The 25,996-nt window shown below is 42.3% G+C and overlaps 1 protein-coding gene across 3 annotated transcripts in view; it reads right to left on the bottom strand.

Moving 5' to 3' along the window:
- The window catches only part of LOC115189418 (calcium/calmodulin-dependent protein kinase type II delta chain), a 131,416-nt gene that overhangs the window by 70,200 nt on the left and 35,220 nt on the right, over nucleotides 1-25,996 (bottom strand). For 2 of the 3 annotated variants that reach the window (XM_029748035.1, XM_029748034.1), the window contains exons 11-13: nucleotides 24,728-24,811; nucleotides 16,803-16,845; nucleotides 12,749-12,789 (exon numbers count right to left, since the gene is read on the bottom strand). In XM_029748035.1, coding sequence (XP_029603895.1) covers nucleotides 12,749-12,789; nucleotides 16,803-16,845; nucleotides 24,728-24,811 — 168 coding nt within the window. The remainder of the gene's footprint in view (nucleotides 1-12,748; nucleotides 12,790-16,802; nucleotides 16,846-24,727; nucleotides 24,812-25,996) is intronic. The other variant, XM_029748036.1, reaches the window with a different exon arrangement.

The following is a 25,996-nucleotide window of genomic DNA, read 5'->3' as shown; positions in this document are numbered from 1 at the left end:
GACACAGGACTCTCTATACCAGAGTACTGACACAGGACTATCTATACCAGAGTACTGACACAGGACTATCTATACCAGAGTACTGAGACAGGGCTATCTATACCAGAGTACTGACACAGGACTCTCTATACCAGAGTACTGAGACGGGACTATCTATACCAGAGTACTGAGACGGTCTGACACAGGACTATCTATACCAGAGTAATGAGACAGGACTATCTATACCAGAGTACTGAGACAGGACTATCTATACCAGAGTACTGACACAGGGCTATCTATACCAGAGTACTGAGACAGGACTATCTATACCAGAGTACTGAGACGGTCTGACACAGGACTATCTATACCAGAGTACTGACACAGGGCTATCTATACCAGAGTACTGACACAGGGCTATCTATACCAGAGTACTGAGACAGGACTATCTATACCAGAGTACTGACACAGGACTATCTATACCAGAGTACTGAGACAGGACTATCTATACCAGAGTACTGAGACGGTCTGACACAGGACTATCTATACCAGAGTAATGAGACAGGACTATCTATACCAGAGTAATGAGACAGGACTATCTATACCAGAGTACTGACACAGGACTATCTATACCAGAGTAATGAGACAGGACTATCTATACCAGAGTACTGACACAGGACTATCTATACCAGAGTACTGAGACAGGACTATCTATACCAGAGTACTGAGACAGGACTATCTATACCAGAGTACTGAGACAGGACTATCTATACCAGAGTACTGACACAGGACTATCTATACCAGAGTACTGACACAGGACTATCTATACCAGAGTACTGAGACAGGGCTATCTATACCAGAGTACTGACACAGGACTCTCTATACCAGAGTACTGAGACGGGACTATCTATACCAGAGTACTGAGACGGTCTGACACAGGACTATCTATACCAGAGTAATGAGACAGGACTATCTATACCAGAGTACTGAGACAGGACTATCTATACCAGAGTACTGACACAGGGCTATCTATACCAGAGTACTGAGACAGGACTATCTATACCAGAGTACTGAGACAGGACTATCTATACCAGAGTACTGAGACGGTCTGACACAGGACTATCTATACCAGAGTAATGAGACAGGACTATCTATACCAGAGTACTGACACAGGGCTATCTATACCAGAGTACTGAGACAGGACTATCTATACCAGAGTACTGACAAAGGACTATCTATACCAGAGTACTGAGACAGGACTATCTATACCAGAGTACTGAGACGGTCTGACACAGGACTATCTATACCAGAGTAATGAGACAGGACTATCTATACCAGAGTAATGAGACAGGACTATCTATACCAGAGTAATGAGACAGGACTATCTATACCAGAGTACTGAGACAGGACTATCTATACCAGAGTACTGACACAGGACTATCTATACCAGAGTACTGACACAGGACTATCTATACCAGAGTACTGAGACAGGACTATCTATACCAGAGTACTGACACAGGACTATCTATACCAGAGTACTGACACAGGACTATCTATACCAGAATACTGAGACGGGACTATCTATACCAGAGTACTGAGACGGTCTGACACAGGACTATCTATACCAGAGTAATGAGACAGGACTATCTATACCAGAGTACTGAGACAGTACTATCTATACCAGAGTACTGAGACAGGACTATCTATACCAGAGTACTGAGACAGGACTATCTATACCAGAGTACTGAGACAGGACTATCTATACCAGAGTACTGAGACAGGACTATCTATACCAGAGTACTGAGACAGGACTATCTATACCAGAGTACTGAGACAGGACTATCTATACCAGAGTACTGACACAGGACTATCTATACCAGAGTACTGAGACGGTCAGACATAGGGCTATCTATACCAGAGTAATGAGACAGGACTATCTATACCAGAGTAATGAGACAGGACTATCTATACCAGAGTAATGAGACAGGACTATCTATACCAGAGTACTGACACAGGACTATCTATACCAGAGTAATGAGACAGGACTATCTATACCAGAGTACTGACACAGGATAATCTATACCAGAGTACTGAGACAGGACTATCCATACCAGAGTACTGAGACAGGACTATCTATACCAGAGTACTGACACAGGACTATCTATACCAGAGTACTGACACAGGACTATCTATACCAGAGTACTGACACAGGACTATCTATACCAGAGTACTGAGACAGGGCTATCTATACCAGAGTACTGACACGGGACTCTCTATACCAGAGTACTGAGACGGGACTATCTATACCAGAGTACTGAGACGGTCTGACACAGGACTATCTATACCAGAGTAATGAGACAGGACTATCTATACCAGAGTACTGAGACAGGACTATCTATACCAGAGTACTGACACAGGGCTATCTATACCAGAGTACTGAGACAGGACTATCTATACCAGAGTACTGAGACAGGACTATCTATACCAGAGTACTGAGACGGTCTGTCACAGGACTATCTATACCAGAGTACTGACACAGGACTATCTATACCAGAGTACTGACACAGGACTATCTATACCAGAATACTGAGACGGGACTATCTATACCAGAGTACTGAGACGGTCTGACACAGGACTATCTATACCAGAGTAATGAGACAGGACTATCTATACCAGAGTACTGAGACAGTACTATCTATACCAGAGTACTGAGACAGGACTATCTATACCAGAGTACTGAGACAGGACTATCTATACCAGAGTACTGAGACAGGACTATCTATACCAGAGTACTGAGACAGGACTATCTATACCAGAGTACTGACACAGGACTATCTATACCAGAGTACTGACACAGGACTATCTATACCAGAGTACTGAGACGGTCAGACATAGGGCTATCTATACCAGAGTAATGAGACAGGACTATCTATACCAGAGTAATGAGACAGGACTATCTATACCAGAGTAATGAGACAGGACTATCTATACCAGAGTACTGACACAGGACTATCTATACCAGAGTAATGAGACAGGACTATCTATACCAGAGTACTGACACAGGACTATCTATACCAGAGCACTGAGACAGGACTATCTATACCAGAGTACTGAGACAGGACTATCTATACCAGAGTACTGACACAGGACTATCTATACCAGAGTACTGACACAGGACTATCTATACCAGAGTACTGACACAGGACTATCTATACCAGAGTACTGAGACAGGGCTATCTATACCAGAGTACTGACACGGGACTCTCTATACCAGAGTACTGAGACGTGACTATCTATACCAGAGTACTGAGACGGTCTGACACAGGACTATCTATACCAGAGTAATGAGACAGGACTATCTATACCAGAGTACTGAGACAGGACTATCTATACCAGAGTACTGACACAGGGCTATCTATACCAGAGTACTGAGACAGGACTATCTATACCAGAGTACTGAGACAGGACTATCTATACCAGAGTACTGAGACGGTCTGTCACAGGACTATCTATACCAGAGTAATGAGACAGGACTATCTATACCAGAGTACTGACACAGGGCTATCTATACCAGAGTACTGAGACAGGGACTATCTATACCAGAGTACTGACACAGGACTATCTATACCAGAGTACTGAGACAGGACTATCTATACCAGAGTACTGAGACGGTCTGACACAGGACTATCTATACCAGAGTAATGAGACAGGACTATCTATACCAGAGTAATGAGACAGGACTATCTATACCAGAGTAATGAGACAGGACTATCTATACCAGAGTACTGACACAGGACTATCTATACCAGAGTAATGAGACAGGACTATCTATACCAGAGTACTGACACAGGACTATCTATACCAGAGTACTGAGACAGGACTATCTATACCAGAGTACTGAGACAGGACTATCTATACCAGAGTACTGAGACAGGACTATCTATACCAGAGTACTGAGACAGGACTATCTATACCAGAGTACTGACACAGGACTATCTATACCAGAGTACTGAGACGGGACTATCTATACCAGAGTACTGAGACAGGACTATCTATACCAGAGTACTGAGACAGGACTATCTATACCAGAGTACTGAGACAGGGACTATCTATACCAGAGTAATGAGACAGGACTATCTATACCAGAGTACTGAGACAGGACTATCTATACCAGAGTACTGACACAGGACTATCTATACCAGAGTACTGAGACAGGACTATCTATACAAGAGTACTGAGACGGTCTGACACAGGACTATCTATACCAGAGTAATGAGACAGGACTATCTATACCAGAGTAATGAGACAGGACTATCTATACCAGAGTAATGAGACAGGACTATCTATACCAGAGTACTGACACAGGACTATCTATACCAGAGTAATGAGACAGGACTATCTATACCAGAGTACTGACACAGGACTATCTATACCAGAGTACTGAGACAGGACTATCTATACCAGAGTACTGAGACAGGACTATCTATACCAGAGTACTGACACAGGACTATCTATACCAGAGTACTGACACAGGACTATCTATACCAGAGTACTGAGACAGGGCTATCTATACCAGAGTACTGACACGGGACTCTCTATACCAGAGTACTGAGACGTGACTATCTATACCAGAGTACTGAGACGGTCTGACACAGGACTATCTATACCAGAGTAATGAGACAGGACTATCTATACCAGAGTACTGAGACAGGACTATCTATACCAGAGTACTGACACAGGGCTATCTATACCAGAGTACTGAGACAGGACTATCTATACCAGAGTACTGAGACAGGACTATCTATACCAGAGTACTGAGACGGTCTGTCACAGGACTATCTATACCAGAGTAATGAGACAGGACTATCTATACCAGAGTACTGACACAGGGCTATCTATACCAGAGTACTGAGACAGGACTATCTATACCAGAGTACTGACACAGGACTATCTATACCAGAGTACTGAGACAGGACTATCTATACCAGAGTACTGAGACAGGACTATCTATACCAGAGTAATGAGACAGGACTATCTATACCAGAGTAATGAGACAGGACTATCTATACCAGAGTAATGAGACAGGACTATCTATACCAGAGTACTGACACAGGACTATCTATACAGAGTAATGAGACATATCTATACCAGAGTACTGACACAGGACTATCTATACCAGAGTACTGAGACAGGACTATCTATACCAGAGTACTGAGACAGGACTATCTATACCAGAGTACTGAGACAGGACTATCTATACCAGAGTACTGAGACAGGACTATCTATACCAGAGTACTGACACAGGACTATCTATACCAGAGTACTGAGACGGGACTATCTATACCAGAGTACTGAGACAGGACTATCTATACCAGAGTACTGAGACAGGACTATCTATACCAGAGTACTGAGACAGGACTATCTATACCAGAGTAATGAGACAGGACTATCTATACCAGAGTACTGAGACAGGACTATCTATACCAGAGTACTGACACAGGACTATCTATACCAGAGTACTGAGACAGGGACTATCTATACAAGAGTAATGAGACGGTCTGACACAGGACTATCTATACCAGAGTAATGAGACAGGACTATCTATACCAGAGTAATGAGACAGGACTATCTATACCAGAGTAATGAGACAGGACTATCTATACCAGAGTACTGACACAGGACTATCTATACCAGAGTAATGAGACAGGACTATCTATACCAGAGTACTGACACAGGACTATCTATACCAGAGTACTGAGACAGGACTATCTATACCAGAAGTACTGAGACAGGACTATCTATACCAGAGTACTGACACAGGACTATCTATACCAGAGTACTGGACACAGGACTATCTATACCAGAGTACTGAGACAGGACTATCTATACCAGAGTACTGACACAGGACTATCTATACCAGAGTACTGACACAGGACTATCCTATACCAGAATACTGAGACGGGACTATCTATACCAGGAGTACTGAGACGGTCTGACACAGGACTATCTATACCAGAGTAATGAGACAGGACTATCTATACCAGAGTACTGAGACAGTACTATCTATACCAGAGTACTGAGACAGGACTATCTATACCAGAGTACTGAGACAGGACTATCTATACCAGAGTACTGAGACAGGCAGGGACTATCTATACCAGAGTACTGAAGGATATCTACAACTGAGACAGACTATCTATACCAGAGTACTGAGACAGGACTATCTATACCAGAGTACTGACACAGGACTATCTATACCAGAGTACTGAGACGGTCAGACATAGGGCTATCTATACCAGAGTAATGAGACCAGGACTATCTATACCAGAAGTAATGAGACAGGACTATCTATACCAGAGTAATGAGACAGGACTATCTATACCAGAGTACTGACACAGGACTATCTATACCAGAGTAATGAGACAGGACTATCTATACCAGAGTACTGACACAGGACTAATCTATACCAGAGTACTGAGACAGGACTATCTATACAGAGTACTGAGACAGGACTATCTATACCAGAGTACTGACACAGGACTATCTATACCAGAGTACTGACACAGGACTATCTATACCAGAGTACTGACACAGGGACTATCTATACCAGAGTACTGAGACAGGGCTTATCTATACCAGAGTACTGACACGGGACTCTCTATACCAGAGTACTGAGACGGGACTATCTATACCAGAGTACTGAGACGGTCTGACACAGGACTATCTATACCAGAGTAATGAGACAGGACTATCTATACCAGAGTACTGACACAGGACTATCTATACCAGAGTAATGAGACAGGACTATCTATACCAGAGTACTGACACAGGACTATCTATACCAGAGCACTGAGACAGGACTATCTATACCAGAGTACTGAGACAGGACTATCTATACCAGAGTACTGACACAGGACTATCTATACCAGAGTACAGACACAGGACTATCTATACCAGAGTACTGACACAGGACTATCTATACCAGAGTACTGAGACAGGGCTATCTATACCAGAGTACTGACACGGGACTCTCTATACCAGAGTACTGAGACGGGACTATCTATACCAGAGTACTGAGACGGTCTGACACAGGACTATCTATACCAGAGTAATGAGACAGGACTATCTATACCAGAGTACTGAGACAGGACTATCTATACCAGAGTACTGACACGGGCTATCTATACCAGAGTACTGAGACAGGACTATCTATACCAGAGTACTGAGACAGGACTATCTATACCAGAGTACTGAGACGGTCTGTCACAGGACTATCTATACCAGAGTAATGAGACAGGACTATCTATACCAGAGTACTGACACAGGGCTATCTATACCAGAGTACTGAGACAGGACTATCTATACCAGAGTACTGACACAGGACTATCTATACCAGAGTACTGAGACAGGACTATCTATACCAGAGTACTGAGACGGTCTGACACAGGACTATCTATACCAGAGTAATGAGACAGGACTATCTATACCAGAGTAATGAGACAGGACTATCTATACCAGAGTAATGAGACAGGACTATCTATACCAGAGTACTGACACAGGACTATCTATACCAGAGTAATGAGACAGGACTATCTATACCAGAGTACTGACACAGGACTATCTATACCAGAGTACTGAGACAGGACTATCTATACCAGAGTACTGAGACAGGACTATCTATACCAGAGTACTGACACAGGACTATCTATACCAGAGTACTGAGACAGGACTATCTATACCAGAGTACTGACACAGGACTATCTATACCAGAGTACTGAGACGGGACTATCTATACCAGAGTACTGAGACAGGACTATCTATACCAGAGTACTGAGACAGGACTATCTATACCAGAGTACTGAGACAGGACTATCTATACCAGAGTAATGAGACAGGACTATCTATACCAGAGTACTGAGACAGGACTATCTATACCAGAGTACTGACACAGGACTATCTATACCAGAGTACTGAGACAGGACTATCTATACAAGAGTACTGAGACGGTCTGACACAGGACTATCTATACCAGAGTAATGAGACAGGACTATCTATACCAGAGTAATGAGACAGGACTATCTATACCAGAGTAATGAGACAGGACTATCTATACCAGAGTACTGACACAGGACTATCTATACCAGAGTAATGAGACAGGACTATCTATACCAGAGTACTGACACAGGACTATCTATACCAGAGTACTGAGACAGGACTATCTATACCAGAGTACTGAGACAGGACTATCTATACCAGAGTACTGACACAGGACTATCTATACCAGAGTACTGACACAGGACTATCTATACCAGAGTACTGAGACAGGACTATCTATACCAGAGTACTGACACAGGACTATCTATACCAGAGTACTGACACAGGACTATCTATACCAGAATACTGAGACGGGACTATCTATACCAGAGTACTGAGACGGTCTGACACAGGACTATCTATACCAGAGTAATGAGACAGGACTATCTATACCAGAGTACTGAGACAGTACTATCTATACCAGAGTACTGAGACAGGACTATCTATACCAGAGTACTGAGACAGGACTATCTATACCAGAGTACTGAGACAGGACTATCTATACCAGAGTACTGAGACAGGACTATCTATACCAGAGTACTGAGACAGGACTATCTATACCAGAGTACTGAGACAGGACTATCTATACCAGAGTACTGACACAGGACTATCTATACCAGAGTACTGAGACGGTCAGACATAGGGCTATCTATACCAGAGTAATGAGACAGGACTATCTATACCAGAGTAATGAGACAGGACTATCTATACCAGAGTAATGAGACAGGACTATCTATACCAGAGTACTGACACAGGACTATCTATACCAGAGTAATGAGACAGGACTATCTATACCAGAGTACTGACACAGGACTATCTATACCAGAGTACTGAGACAGGACTATCTATACCAGAGTACTGAGACAGGACTATCTATACCAGAGTACTGACACAGGACTATCTATACCAGAGTACTGACACAGGACTATCTATACCAGAGTACTGACACAGGACTATCTATACCAGAGTACTGAGACAGGGCTATCTATACCAGAGTACTGACACGGGACTCTCTATACCAGAGTACTGAGACGGGACTATCTATACCAGAGTACTGAGACGGTCTGACACAGGACTATCTATACCAGAGTAATGAGACAGGACTATCTATTCCAGAGTACTGAGACAGGACTATCTATACCAGAGTACTGACACAGGGCTATCTATACCAGAGTACTGAGACAGGACTATCTATACAAGAGTACTGAGACGGTCTGACACAGGACTATCTATACCAGAGTAATGAGACAGGACTATCTATACCAGAGTAATGAGACAGGACTATCTATACCAGAGTAATGAGACAGGACTATCTATACCAGAGTACTGACACAGGACTATCTATACCAGAGTAATGAGACAGGACTATCTATACCAGAGTACTGACACAGGACTATCTATACCAGAGTACTGAGACAGGACTATCTATACCAGAGTACTGAGACAGGACTATCTATACCAGAGTACTGACACAGGACTATCTATACCAGAGTACTGACACAGGACTATCTATACCAGAGTACTGAGACAGGACTATCTATACCAGAGTACTGACACAGGACTATCTTTGGACTGTTTGGCCCTGTCCGGGGGTATCATCGGATGGGGCCACAGTGTCTTCTGATCCCTCCTGTCTCAGCCTCCAGTATTTATGCTGCAGTAGTTTATGTGTCGGGGGGCTAGGGTCAGTCTGTTACATCTGGAGTATTCTCTTGTCTTATCCGGTGTCCTGTGTGAATGTAAATATGCTCTCTCTAATTCTCTCTTTCTTTCTTTCTTTCTTTCTCTCGGAGGACCTGAGCCCTAGGACTACCTGGCATGATGACTCCTTGCTGTCCCCAGTCCACCTGGCCATGCTGCTGCTCCAGTTTCAACTGTTCTGCCTGCGGCTACGGAACCCTGACCTGTTCACCGGACGTGCTTGTTGCACCCTCGACAATTACTATGATTATTATTATTTGACCATGCTGGTCATTTACGAACATTTTAACATCTTGACCATGTTCTGTTATAATATCCACCCGGCACAGCCAGAAGAGGACTGGCCACCCCTCATAGCCTGGTTCCTCTCTAGGTTTCTTCCTAGGTTTTTGGCCTTTCTCAGGAGTTTTTCCTAGGGAGTTTTTCCCAGCCACCGTGCTTCTTTCACATGCATTGCTTGCTGTTTGGGGTTTTAGGCTGGGTTTCTGTACAGCACTTTGAGATTTCAGCTGATGTACGAAGGGCTATATAAATAAATTTGATTTGATTTGATTTGACTATCTATACCAGAGTACTGACACAGGACTATCTATACCAGAATACTGAGACGGGACTATCTATACCAGAGTACTGAGACGGTCTGACACAGGACTATCTATACCAGAGTAATGAGACAGGACTATCTATACCAGAGTACTGAGACAGTACTATCTATACCAGAGTACTGAGACAGGACTATCTATACCAGAGTACTGAGACAGGACTATCTATACCAGAGTACTGAGACAGGACTATCTATACCAGAGTACTGAGACAGGACTATCTATACCAGAGTACTGAGACAGGGACTATCTATACCAGAGTACTGAAGACAGGACTATCTATACCAGAGTACTGACACAGGACTATCTATACCAAGAGTACTGAGACGGTCAGACATAGGGCTATCTATACCAGAGTAATGAGACAGGACTATCTATACCAGAGTAATGAGACAGGACTATCTATACCAGAGTAATGAGACAGGACTATCTATACCAGAGTACTGACACAGGACTATCTATACCAGAGTAATGAGACAGGACTATCTATACCAGAGTACTGACACAGGACTATCTATACCAGAGTACTGAGACAGGACTATCTATACCAGAGTACTGAGACAGGACTATCTATACCAGAGTACTGACACAGGACTATCTATACCAGAGTACTGACACAGGACTATCTATACCAGAGTACTGACACAGGACTATCTATACCAGAGTACTGAGACAGGGCTATCTATACCAGAGTACTGACACGGGACTCTCTATACCAGAGTACTGAGACGGGACTATCTATACCAGAGTACTGAGACGGTCTGACACAGGACTATCTATACCAGAGTAATGAGACAGGACTATCTATTCCAGAGTACTGAGACAGGACTATCTATACCAGAGTACTGACACAGGGCTATCTATACCAGAGTACTGAGACAGGACTATCTATACCAGAGTACTGAGACAGGACTATCTATACCAGAGTACTGAGACAGGACTATCTATACCAGAGTACTGAGACGGTCTGTCACAGGACTATCTATACCAGAGTAATGAGACAGGACTATCTATACCAGAGTACTGACACAGGGCTATCTATACCAGAGTACTGAGACAGGACTATCTATACCAGAGTACTGACACAGGACTATCTATACCAGAGTACTGAGACAGGACTATCTATACCAGAGTACTGAGACGGGACTATCTATACCAGTGTACTGAGACAGGACTATCTATACCAGAGTACTGAGACAGGACTATCTATACCAGAGTACTGAGACAGGACTATCTATACCAGAGTAATGAGACAGGACTATCTATACCAGAGTACTGAGACGGGACTATCTATACCAGAGTACTGACACAGGACTATCTATACCAGAGTACTGACACAGGGCTATCTATACCAGAGTACTGACACAGGGCTATCTATACCAGAGTACTGAGATGGCAGAACTTAGTGACTACAGGAAACCAGAGACAAAACTACAGGAAATGGGAGGTGTTAAGGAGAACAGGTGATCAGTTGTTACGGAAAAAGACACAGGGCCAATCAGCACCCTAATTTCACATTACAAAACACAGGGCCAATCAGCACCCTAATCTCACATTACAAAACACAGGGCCAATCAGCACCCTAATCTCACATTACAAAACACAGGGCCAATCAGCACCCTAATCTCACATTACAAAACACAGGGCCAATCAGCACCCTACTCTCACATTACAAAACACAGGGCCAATCAGCACCCTAATCTCACATTACAAAACACAGGGCCAATCAGCACCCTAATCTCACATTACAAACACAGGGCCAATCAGCACCCTAATCTCACATTACAAAACACAGGGCCAATCAGCACCCTAATCTCACATTACAAAACACAGGGCCAATCAGCACCCTAATCTCACATTACAAAACACAGGGCCAATCAGCACCCTAATCTCACATTACAAAACACAGGGCCAATCAGCACCCTAATTTCACATTACAAAACACAGGGCCAATCAGCACCCTAATCTCACATTACAAAACACAGGGCCAATCAGCACCCTACTCTCTATGTTACATTAAAAGACAGGGCCAATCAGCACCCTACTCTCTATGTTACATTAAAAGACACAGGGCCAATCAGCACCCTACTCTCTATGTTACATTTAAAGACACAGGGCCAATCAGCACCCTACTCTCTATGTTACATTAAAAGACAGGGCCAATCAGCATCCTACTGTCTATATTAGTGCACTACTTTCTTCAGAGGACCAATCAGCACCCTACTCTCTAGTTAGTGCACTGCTTTCTTCAGAGGGCCAATCAGCAACCTACTCTCTAATTAGTGCACTGCTTTCTGCAGAGGGCTCTGGCCAAAGGTAGTGTACGATGTAGGGAAACAAAGGGAGCCATTTGGAACACTGCCACAGAAACTCACCTTGACGGCGTCAGCCTTCTTGTTCAGCAGACTCTTGACTGCTGTAGAGAGGAAGAGGAAGAGAGAGAGAGAGGAAGGTAAACACCAGTGCTTCACACAGAGACAGACAGCCTCCATAGTGCAACAGGGCTGTGTTCATTAGACTCAAAACAAGAGGAAACGTTTTGAAACAGGCAGGGACTAAATGGCTGAATCTGTTAAATGACAGAGACACGTTTCCTTGTGTTTCAAAACGTTTCAAATATAAAGTGATATAAAAGTAATGGCATTAAAGTCAGTATTAAAGTCAGTATTAAAGTCATAGTATTAAAGTCATAGTATTAAAGTCAGAATTAAAGTCATTGTATTAAAGTCAGTATTAAAGTCATGGTGTTAAGTCAGAATTAAAGTCAGTATTAAAGTCATGGTATTAAAGTCAGTATTAAAGTCATGGTATTAAAGTCAGTATTAAAGTCATGGTATTAAAGTCAGAATTAAAGTCAGTATTAAAGTCATAGTATTAAAGTCATGGTATTAAAGTCAGTATTAAAGTCAGTATTAAAGTCATAGTATTAAAGTCATGGTATTAAAGTCAGTATTAAAGTCAGTATTAAAGTCATAGTATTAAAGTCATGGTATTAAAGTCAGAATTAAAGTCAGTATTAAAGTCAGTATTAAAGTCATGGTATTAAAGTCAGTATTAAAGTCAGTATTAAAGTCATAGTATTAAAGTCATGGTATTAAAGTCAGTATTAAAGTCAGTATTAAAGTCAGTATTAAAGTCATAGTATTAAAGTCATGGTATTAAAGTCAGTATTAAAGTCAGTATTAAAGTCAGTATTAAAGTCAGTATTAAAGTCATGGTATTAAAGTAATGGTATTAAAGTCAGAATTAAAGTCATGGTATTAAAGTCAGTATTAAAGTAATGGTATTAAAGTCAGAATTAAAGTCATGGTATTAAAGTCAGAATTAAAGTCAGTATTAAAGTAATGATATTAAAGTCAGTATTAAAGTCATTGTATTAAAGTCAGTATTAAAGTCATGGTATTAAAGTCAGAATTAAAGTCAGTATTAAAGTCATGGTGTTAAGTCAGAATTAAAGTCATTGTATTAAAGTCAGTATTAAAGTCATGGTGTTAAGTCAGAATTAAAGTCAGTATTAAAGTCATGGTATTAAAGTCAGAATTAAAGTCAGTATTAAAGTAATGATATTAAAGTCATGGTATTGAAGTCAGTATTAAAGTCATAGTATTAAAGTCAGAATTAAAGTCAGTATTAAAGTCATAGTTTTAAAGTCAGTATTAAAGTCATGGTATTAAAGTCAGAATTAAAGTCAGTATTAAAGTAATGGCATTAAAGTCAGTATTAAAGTCGGTATTAAAGTCAGTATTAAAGTCAGTATTAAAGTCATAGTATTAAAGTCAGAATTAAAGTCATGGTATTAAAGTCAGAATTAAAGTCATGGTATTAAAGTCAGAATTAAAGTCAGTATTAAAGTCATGGTATTAAAGTCAGTATTAAAGTCATGGTATTAAAGTCAGTATTAAAGTCATAGTATTAAAGTCAGAATTAAAGTCAGTATTAAAGTCATGGTATTAAAGTCAGCATTAAAGTCATAGTATTAAAGTCAGTATTAAAGTCATGGTATTAAAGTCAGTATTAAAGTCATAGTATTAAAGTCAGAATTAAAGTCAGTATTAAAGTCATAGTATTAAAGTCAGTATTAAAGTCAGTATTAAAGTCATGGTATTAAAGTCATAGTATTAAAGTCAGAATTAAAGTCAGTATTAAAGTCATAGTATTAAAGTCAGAATTAAAGTCAGTATTAAAGTCATAGTGTTAAGTCATAGTATTAAGTCATGGTATTAAAGTCAGTATTAAAGTAATTGCATAAAGTAATTGTATAAAATCATTGCATGCATCTGCATCGTCATGCTATAACATATTCTACATATAGTATATACTACATGAAGTATTATGTGAATGTACTATATTCATTATTCATAACATACTGCACATATACTGTATATATACACTACATGGAGAATTCTGTGAATGTGATTGTACTATATTCACTATTCATAACATACTGTATATACACTACATGAACTATTCTGTGAATGTACTATATTCACTATTCATAATATACTGTATATATATACTGTGTATATACTACAGGAAGTGTTTTGTTGATGTGAATGTACTGTATTTACTATTCATAATATACAATTTATATACTGTATATATACACTACATTAAGTATTCTGTGGATGTGAATGTACTGTATTTACTATTCATTATATACTGTATATATACTGTGTATATACTACATGAAGTATTCTGTGGATGTGAATGTACTTTATTCACTATTCATAACATCCTGTTTATATTCAGTGCATTCGGAAAGTATTCAGACCCCTTCACTTTTTCCATATTTTGTTAGGTTACAGACTTATTCTAAAATGTATTAAATTTAAAAAATCCTCAGCAATCTGCACACAATACCTCATAATGGTAAAGTGAAAATAGGTTTTTAGAAATGTTTGCAAATGTATTAAAATTGAAAAACAGATACCTTATTTACATAAGTATTTAGACCCTTTGTTATGAGACTCAAAATTGAGCTCAGGTGCATCCTGTTTCCATTGATCATCCTTGAGATGTTTCTACAACTTGATTGGAGTCCACCTGTGGTAAATTCAATTGATTCGACATGATTTGGAAAGGCACACACCTGTCTATATAAAATCCCACAGTTGACAGAGCATATCAGAGCAAAAACCAAGCCATGAGGTCCGAAGGAAATGTCCGTAGAGCTCCGAGACAGGATTGTGTCGAGGCACAGATCTGGGGAAGGGTACCAAAACATTTCTGCAGCATTGAATGTCCCCAAGAACACAGTGGCCTCCATCATTCTTAAATGGAAGGAGTTTGGAACCACCAAGACTCTTCCTAGAGCTGGCCGCCCGGCCAAACTGAGCAATCGGGGGAGAAGGGCCTTGGTCAGGGAGGTGACCAAGAACCCGATGGTCACTCTGACAGAGCTCCAGAGTTCCTCTGTGGAGATGGGAGAACCTTCCAGAAGGACAACCATCTCTGCAGCACTCCACCAATCAGGCCGTTATGGTAAAGTGGCTGCCACTCCTCAGGTAAAAGGCACATGACAGCCCGCTTGGAGTTTGCCAAAAGGCACCAAAAGGACTCTCAGACCACGAGAAACAAGATTTCAGTAGTTTTTTTTAAGATAAATTTTTGCTTTGTTATTATGGGGTATTGTGTTTAGATTGAAAAACAACAATTTAATCAATTTTAGAATAAGGCTGTAACGTAAAAAAAATGTGGATAAAGTCAAGGGATCCGCATACTTCCCAATGCACTGTGTATATGTACTATTATAAAATCAAGATGTGTTAAAAGGGATATTCACACTACTGAGTCGAACCAAACGAAGCTGTACTGAGCTGGCCATGGTTACGCATCCTAACGTAGTTACTGTAACCGTGCCGACGAGACAATGTGTAAAGAAAATATCAGAGCCCGCGCAGTTTGGTTGGGGTCGGCCCGATAGTGTGAAAGGGGTATAAGAGTACCGACAAAGGGTGTGACATGAGACCCTGGCCACTGATTGGCTGACAGAGAGGAAGTGACATGAAACCCTGGCCACTGATTGGCTGACAGAGAGGAAGTGACATGAAACCCTGGCCACTGATTGGCTGACAGAGAGGAAGTGACATGAAACCCTGGCCACTGATTGGCTGACAGAGAGGAAGTGAGTTCTTACCTCGAAGGGTACCACATCCCAAACAAAGGACGTAAAGAAATAAAAAAACAATTAAAAAGAAGAAAATGATTAATTGTAAAGAAAAAAGAAAATCGGATTATTTAATTCTAAAGAAAAGCATAACTAAAAAAATAACTGCAAAACAGTCAGATATGGGGAGTAAAGTGAAATTACTTTTGGAGTTTTACACACAGAAAGAGAGAGAGAGAGAGAGACAGAGAGACAGAGAAAAGGACAGAGAGACAGAGAGAAGGACAGAGAGAGAAGGAGACAGAGCGAGAGTGAGGACGTACCTGAGAAGTTTTTTGTTACCAGCAGTGTGGTCAAAATGGCTCCCTGAAAGAGTGGAGGGGACAGAAAGAACGGAGGGAAGGATGGAGAGAGCAGAAAATAGGAGGGGAGGAGAGAGCAGAAAAGAGGAGGGGAGGAGAGAGCAGAAAAGAGGAGAGGAGGAGAGAGCAGAAAAGAGGAGGTGAGGAGAGAGCAGAAAAGAGGAGGGGAGGAGAGGAGAGAGCAGAAAAGAGGAGGGGAGGAGAGAGCAGAAAAGAGGAGGGGAGGAGAGAGCAGAAAAGAGGAGGGGAGGAGAGAGCAGAAAAGAGGAGGGAAGGAGAGAGCAGAAAAGAGGAGGGAAGGAGAGAGCAGAAAAGAGGAGGGGAGGAGAGAACAATTCAATAATTAAAGATTGTTAGAAAAGAGGAATGTTAATAAAAAAGAGAAGAAGAACAGCAATGGTACTATAGTCTCTACTGAAGGACTGATCATTTCAACAGACAACAGCAGTGGTACTATAGTCTCTACTGAAGGACTGATCATTTCAACAGACAACAGCAGTGATACTATAGTCTCTACTGAAGGACTGATCATTTCAACAGACAACAGCAGTGGTACTATAGTCTCTACTGGAGGACTGATCATTTCAACAGACAACAGCAGTGGTACTATAGTCTCTACTGAAGGACTGATCATTTCAACAGACAACAGCAGTGATACTATAGTCTCTACTGAAGGACTGATCATTTCAACAGACAACAGCAGTGGTACTATAGTCTCTACTGAAGGACTGATCATTTCAACAGACAACAGCAGTGGTACTATAGTCTCTACTGAAGGACTGATCATTTCAACAGACAACAGCAGTGGTACTATAGTCTCTACTGAAGGACTGATCATTTCAGCAGACAACAGCAGTGGTACTATAGTCTCTACTGAAGGACTGATCATTTCAACAGACAACAGCAGTGGTACTATAGTCTCTACTGAAGGACTGATCATTACAACAGACAACAGCAGTGGTACTATAGTCTCTACTGAAGGACTGATCATTTCAACAGACAACAGCAGTGGTACTATAGTCTCTACTGAAGGACTGATCATTTCAACAGACAACAGCAGTGGTACTATAGTCTCTACTGAAGGACTGATCATTACAGCAGACAACAGCAGTGGTACTATAGTCTCTACTGAAGGACTGATCATTTCAACAGACAACAGCAGTGGTACTACAGTCTCTACTGAAGGACTGATCATTACAACAGACAACAGCAGTGGTACTATAGTCTCTACTGAAGGACTGATCATTTCAACAGACAACAGCAGTGGTACTATAGTCTCTACTGAAGGACTGATCATTTCACATTTCAACAGACAACAGCAGTGGTATTATAGTCTCTACTGAAGGACTGATCATTTCAACAGACAACAGCAGTGGTACTATAGTCTCTACTGAAGGACTGATCATTTCAACAGACAACAGCAGTGGTATTATAGTCTCTACTGGAGGACTGATAATTTCAACAGACAACAGCAGTGGTACTATAGTCTCTACTGAAGGACTGATCATTTCAACAGACAACAGCAGTGGTACTATAGTCTCTACTGGAGGACTGATCATTTCAACAGACAACAGCAGTGGTACTATAGTCTCTACTGAAGGACTGATCATTTCAACAGACAACAGCAGTGGTACTATAGTCTCTACTGAAGGACTGATCATTTCAACAGACAACAGCAGTGGTACTATAGTCTCTACTGAAGGACTGATCATTTCAACAGACAACAGCAGTGGTACTATAGTCTCTACTGAAGGACTGATCATTACAGCAGACAACAGCAGTGGTACTATAGTCTCTACTGAAGGACTGATCATTACAGCAGACAACAGCAGTGGTACTATAGTCTCTACTGAAGGACTGATCATTTCAACAGACAACAGCAGTGGTATTATAGTCTCTACTGAAGGACTGATCATTTCAACAGACAACAGCAGTGGTACTATAGTCTCTACTGAAGGACTGATCATTTCAACAGACAACAGCAGTGGTACTATAGTCTCTACTGAAGGACTGATCATTTCAACAGACAACAGCAGTGGTACTATAGTCTCTACTGAAGGACTGATCATTTCAACAGACAACAGCAGTGGTACTATAGTCTCTACTGAAGGACTGATCATTTCAACAGACAACAGCAGTGGTACTATAGTCTCTACTGAAGGACTGATCATTTCAACAGACAACAGCAGTGGTACTATAGTCTCTACTGAAGGACTGATCATTTCAACAGACAACAGCAGTGGTACTATAGTCTCTACTGAAGGACTGATCATTTCAACAGACAACAGCAGTGGTACTATAGTCTCTACTGAAGGACTGATCATTTCAACAGACAACAGCAGTGGTACTATAGTCTCTACTGAAGGACTGATCATTTCAACAGACAACAGCAGTGGTACTATAGTCTCTACTGAAGGACTGATCATTTCAACAGACAACAGCAGTGGTACTATAGTCTCTACTGAAGGACTGATCATTTCAACAGACAACAGCAGTGGTATTATAGTCTCTACTGAAGGACTGATCATTTCAAAGCAGGTGGAAAGGGGGGGAGAGAGAGAGAGAGAAGGGTGTGTGCTTGGCTGCATCCCAAAGGGTGCCCTATTCTCTATATAAGGGACTGCTCTTTTTTTTTAAGGATATTTATTGTGATATTTTCTTTTTGACAATAATATAAAACTGAAACAGAACTGTAGAATTAAATATTATGAACAAATGAAAAATGATTGGAAAGTGCACTCCTTTTGATCAGACCCCTATGGGCCTTGTAGTAGTGCACAGTATAGGGAATAGGGTAAGGGTACAGGGAATAGGGTATAGGGTACAGGGAATAGGGTACAGGGAATAGGGTACAGGGAATAGGGTATAGGGTACAGGGAATAGGGTACAGGGAATAGGGAATAGGGAATAGGGTACAGGGTACAGGGAATAGGGTACAGGGAATAGGGTACAGGGAATAGGGAATAGGGAATAGGGAATAGGGTACAGGGAATAGGGAATAGGGAATAGGGTACGGGGAATAGGGTATAGGGTATAGGGAATAGGGAATAGGGTACAGGGAATAGGGTATAGGGTATAGGGAATAGGGTATAGGGTACAGGGAATAGAGATTAGGGTATAGGGAATAGGGTATAGGGTATGGGTACAGGGAATAGGGAATAGGGTACAGGGAATAGGGTACAGGGAATAGGGTATAGGGTAAAGGGAATAGGGTATGGGTACAGGGAATAGGGTATAGGGTATAGGGAATAGGGTATAGGGAATAGGGTATGGGTACAGGGAATAGGGTATGGGTACAGTGAATAAGGTACAGGGTATAGGGAATAGGGTATAGGGTACAGGGAATAGGGTATAGGGTATAGGGAATAGGGTATGGGTACAGGGAATAGGGTATAGGGTATAGGGAATAGGGTACTGGGAATAGGGTACAGGGAATAGGGTATAGGGAATAGGGTATAGGGTACAGGGAATAGGGTACAGGGTGTAGGGTACAGGGTATAGGGTACAGGGTATAGGGTACAGGGTGTAGGGTACAGGGAATAGGGTACAGGGAATAGGGTACAGGGAATAGGGTATAGAGAATATGGTATAAGGAATAGGGCATAGGGCATAGTGTATTGGGAATAGGGTATAGGGAATACGGAATAGAGCTCTGGGTAGACAGTAGAGTACGGTATAGGGAATAGAGCTCTGGGTAGACAGTAGAGTACGGTATAGGGAATAGAGCTCTGGGTAGACAGTAGAGTACGGTATAGGGAATAGAGCTCTGGGTAGACAGTAGAGTACGGTATAGGGAATAGAGCTCTGGGTAGACAGTAGAGTACGGTATAGGGAATAGAGCTCTGGGTAGACAGTAGAGTACGGTATAGGGTATAGAGCTCTGGGTAGACAGTAGAGTACGGTATAGGGTATAGAGCTCTGGGTAGACAGTAGAGTACGGTATAGGGAATAGAGCTCTGGGTAGACAGTAGAGTACGGTATAGGGAATAGAGCTCTGGGTAGAGTACGGTATAGGGTATAGAGCTCTGGGTAGACAGTAGAGTACGGTATAGGGAATAGAGCTCTGGGTAGACAGTAGAGTACGGTATAGGGTATAGAGCTCTGGGTAGACAGTAGAGTACGGTATAGGGAATAGAGCTCTGGGTAGACAGTAGAGTACGGTATTGGGAATAGAGCTCTGGGTAGACAGTAAAGTACGGTATAGGGTATAGAGCTCTGGGTAGACAGTAGAGTACGGTATAGGGAATAGAGCTCTGGGTAGACAGTAGAGTACGGTATAGGGAATAGAGCTCTGGGTAGACAGTAGAGTACGGTATAGGGAATAGAGCTCTGGGTAGACAGTAGAGTACGGTATAGGGTATAGAGCTCTGGGTAGACAGTAGAGTACGGTATAGGGAATAGAGCTCTGGGTAGACAGTAGAGTACGGTATAGGGTATAGAGCTCTGGGTAGACAGTAGAGTACGGTATAGGGAATAGAGCTCTGGGTAGACAGTAGAGTACGGTATAGGGAATAGAGCTCTGGGTAGACAGTAGAGTACGGTATAGGGAATAGAGCTCTGGGTAGACAGTAGAGTACGGTATAGGGTATAGAGCTCTGGGTAGACAGTAGAGTACGGTATAGGGAATAGAGCTCTGGGTAGACAGTAGAGTACGGTATAGGGAATAGAGCTCTGGGTAGACAGTAGAGTACGGTATAGGGAATAGAGCTCTGGGTAGACAGTAGAGTACGGTATAGGGAATAGAGCTCTGGGTAGACAGTAGAGTACGGTATAGGGAATAGAGCTCTGGGTAGACAGTAGAGTACGGTATAGGGAATAGAGCTCTGGGTAGACAGTAGAGTACGGTATAGGGAATAGAGCTCTGGGTAGACAGTAGAGTACGGTATAGGGAATAGAGCTCTGGGTAGACAGTAGAGTACGGTATAGGGTATAGAGCTCTGGGTAGACAGTAGAGTACGGTATAGGGAATAGAGCTCTGGGTAGACAGTAGAGTACGGTATAGGGTATAGAGCTCTGGGTAGACAGTAGAGTACGGTATAGGGTATAGAGCTCTGGGTAGACAGTAGAGTACGGTATAGGGAATAGAGCTCTGGGTAGACAGTAGAGTACGGTATAGGGAATAGAGCTCTGGGTAGACAGTAGAGTACGGTATAGGGTATAGAGCTCTGGGTAGACAGTAGAGTACGGTATAGGGAATAGAGCTCTGGGTAGACAGTAGAGTACGGTATAGGGTATAGAGCTCTGGGTAGACAGTAGAGTACGGTATAGGGAATAGAGCTCTGGGTAGACAGTAGAGTACGGTATAGGGAATAGAGCTCTGGGTAGACAGTAGAGTACGGTATAGGGAATAGAGCTCTGGGTAGACAGTAGAGTACGGTATAGGGTATAGAGCTCTGGGTAGACAGTAGAGTACGGTATAGGGAATAGAGCTCTGGGTAGACAGTAGAGTACGGTATAGGGAATAGAGCTCTGGGTAGACAGTAGAGTACGGTATAGGGAATAGAGCTCTGGGTAGACAGTAGAGTACGGTATAGGGAATAGAGCTCTGGGTAGACAGTAGAGTACGGTATAGGGAATAGAGCTCTGGGTAGACAGTAGAGTACGGTATAGGGTATAGAGCTCTGGGTAGACAGTAGAGTACGGTATAGGGTATAGAGCTCTGGGTAGACAGTAGAGTACGGTATAGGGAATAGAGCTCTGGGTAGACAGTAGAGTACGGTATAGGGAATAGAGCTCTGGGTAGACAGTAGAGTACGGTATAGGGAATAGAGCTCTGGGTAGACAGTAGTGCACGGTATAGGGAATAGAGCTCTGGGTAGACAGTAGAGTACGGTATAGGGTATAGAGCTCTGGGTAGACAGTAGAGTACGGTATAGGGAATAGAGCTCTGGGTAGACAGTAGAGTACGGTATAGGGAATAGAGCTCTGGGTAGACAGTAGAGTACGGTATAGGGAATAGAGCTCTGGGTAGACAGTAGAGTACGGTATAGGGAATAGAGCTCTGGGTAGACAGTAGAGTACGGTATAGGGAATAGAGCTCTGGGTAGACAGTAGAGTACGGTATAGGGAATAGAGCTCTGGGTAGACAGTAGAGTACAGTATAGGGAATAGAGCTCTGGGTAGACAGTAGAGTACGGTATAGGGAATAGAGCTCTGGGTAGACAGTAGAGTACGGTATAGGGTATAGAGCTCTGGGTAGACAGTAGAGTACGGTATAGGGAATAGAGCTCTGGGTAGACAGTAGAGTACGGTATAGGGTATAGAGCTCTGGGTAGACAGTAGAGTACGGTATAGGGAATAGAGCTCTGGGTAGACAGTAGAGTACGGTATAGGGAATAGAGCTCTGGGTAGACAGTAGAGTACAGTATAGGGAATAGAGCTCTGGGTAGACAGTAGAGTACGGTATAGGGAATAGAGCTCTGGGTAGACAGTAGAGTACGGTATAGGGAATAGAGCTCTGGATAGACAGTAGAGTACGGTATAGGGTATAGAGCTCTGGGTAGACAGTAGAGTACGGTATAGGGAATAGAGCTCTGGGTAGACAGTAGAGTACGGTATAGGGAATAGAGCTCTGGGTAGACAGTAGTGCACGGTATAGGGAATAGAGCTCTGGGTAGACAGTAGAGTACGGTATAGGGTATAGAGCTCTGGGTAGACAGTAGAGTACGGTATAGGGAATAGAGCTCTGGGTAGACAGTAGTGCACGGTATAGGGAATAGAGCTCTGGGTAGACAGTAGAGTACGGTATAGGGAATAGAGCTCTGGGTAGACAGTAGAGTACGGTATAGGGAATAGAGCTCTGGGTAGACAGTAGAGTACGGTATAGGGAATAGAGCTCTGGGTAGACAGTAGAGTACGGTATAGGGAATAGAGCTCTGGGTAGACAGTAGAGTACGGTATAGGGAATAGAGCTCTGGGTAGACAGTAGAGTACGGTATAGGGTATAGAGCTCTGGGTAGACAGTAGAGTACGGTATAGGGTATAGAGCTCTGGGTAGAGTACGGTATAGGGAATAGAGCTCTGGGTAGACAGTAGAGTACGGTACAGGGAATAGAGCTCTGGGTAGACAGTAGAGTACGGTATAGGGTATAGAGCTCTGGGTAGACAGTAGAGTACGGTATAGGGTATAGAGCTCTGGGTAGACAGTAGAGTACGGTATAGGGAATAGAGCTCTGGGTAGACAGTAGAGTACGGTATAGGGAATAGAGCTCTGGGTAGACAGTAGAGTACGGTATAGGGAATAGAGCTCTGGGTAGACAGTAGAGTACGGTATAGGGAATAGAGCTCTGGGTAGATAGTAGAGTACGGTACAGGGAATAGAGCTCTGGGTAGACAGTAGAGTACGGTATAGGGAATAGAGCTCTGGGTAGACAGTAGAGTACGGTATAGGGAATAGAGCTCTGGGTAGACAGTAGAGTACGGTGTAGGGTATAGAGCTCTGGGTAGACAGTAGAGTACGGTATAGGGAATAGAGCTCTGGGTAGACAGTAGAGTACGGTATAGGGAATAGAGCTCTGGGTAGACAGTAGAGTACGGTATAGGGAATAGAGCTCTGGGTAGACAGTAGAGTACGGTATAGGGTATAGAGCTCTGGGTAGACAGTAGAGTACGGTATAGGGAATAGAGCTCTGGGTAGACAGTAGAGTACGGTATAGGGTATAGAGCTCTGGGTAGACAGTAGAGTACGGTATAGGGAATAGAGCTCTGGGTGGACAGTAGAGTACGGTATAGGGAATAGAGCTCTGGGTAGACAGTAGAGTACGGTAAAGGGAATAGAGCTCTGGGTAGACAGTAGAGTACGGTATAGGGAATAAAGCTCTGGGTAGACAGAGACACATACCTTGCGTTTCTGATTAGAACAGAGGACAGTGAAAGAGGAGAGTTACCTTCAGTTTCCGCCTGGCGTTGAACTTCTTCAGACACTCCACAGTCTCCTGCCTGTGCATCATGGAAGCTACAGTGGACCGTTGCTGCAGACAGAGAACATAAATGTTTGCTGTTCATTTTTATTATTTATTTCACTTTTGTATATTATTTACTTCACTTGCGTTGGCAATGTTTTTCTACTGTATTATTGACTGTATGTTTGTTTTACTCCATGTGTAACTCTGTGTTGTTGTATGTTGTCACACTGCTTTGCTTTATCTTGGCCAGGTCGCAGTTGTAAATGAGAACTTGTTCTCAACTTGCCTACCTGGTTAAATAAAGGACTTGTTCTCAACTTGCCTACCTGGTTAAATAAAGGACTTGTTCTCAACTAGCATTTGGTTAAATAAAGGACTTGTTCTCAACTAGCCTACCTGGTTAAATAAAGGACTTGTTCTCAACTAGCCTACCTGGTTAAATAAAGGACTTGTTCTCAACTAGCCTACCTGGTTAAATAAAGGTGAAATAAATAAAATAAAAAATGTAACATATGTTTCCCCATGCCAATAAAGCCCCTTGAATTGAATGTAATTGAATAGAGAGAGAGAATGTATTTTATACAGGGGATTCCATTGAGACGAAGGGTCTCATTTCCAATGATGTTGTGAGGACAACAATTCCAATAATCAATATGATCAATACAATAAACAATACAAATATTTAAACTACAAGATACAGTAACAGATACAGATACATTACACGATATTTACGGTAATCAAAACAATTAGAAATCTCATTAGGGTTTTAAACTGCCCTAGCGGCACTGGGGAATCCAGATGAGGAGAGCTCAAACTACAAGGAGGATTTACCAAACTTAGTAGAGACAAGAGGGACCTCAACAGGTAACCAACCCTTATACTGGTATATTTCAACTAGGAAGTGAAGCGAGGTTTGTTGGAGCAGAGCTTTGTAAACAACGTGATGAGTAATGAATAGATCTATAGGACTTTACTGAGGGACCAGACAACCTGTTCATACAGGATGTAGTGGTGAGTATTACAACTGTCCCCTGTGTGTGTGTGTGTGTGTGTGTGTTTCTGTGTGTGTGTGTGTGTGTGTTTCTGTGTGTGTGTGTTTCTGTGTGTGTGTGTTTCTGTGTGTTTCTGTGTGTGTGTGTTTCTGTGTGTGTGTGTTTCTGTGTGTTTCTGTGTGTGTGTGTGTACGCGTGTTTCTGTGTGTGTGTGTGTGTGTTTCTGTGTGTTTCTGTGTGTGTGTGTACGCGTGTTTCT

Source organism: Salmo trutta, unplaced genomic scaffold (assembly GCF_901001165.1).
Source record: "Salmo trutta unplaced genomic scaffold, fSalTru1.1, whole genome shotgun sequence".
Taxonomy (NCBI): domain Eukaryota; kingdom Metazoa; phylum Chordata; class Actinopteri; order Salmoniformes; family Salmonidae; genus Salmo; species Salmo trutta.
The sequence above is the reverse complement of the archived record's forward strand: the minus strand, read 5'-3'. Positions and strand labels throughout refer to the sequence as shown.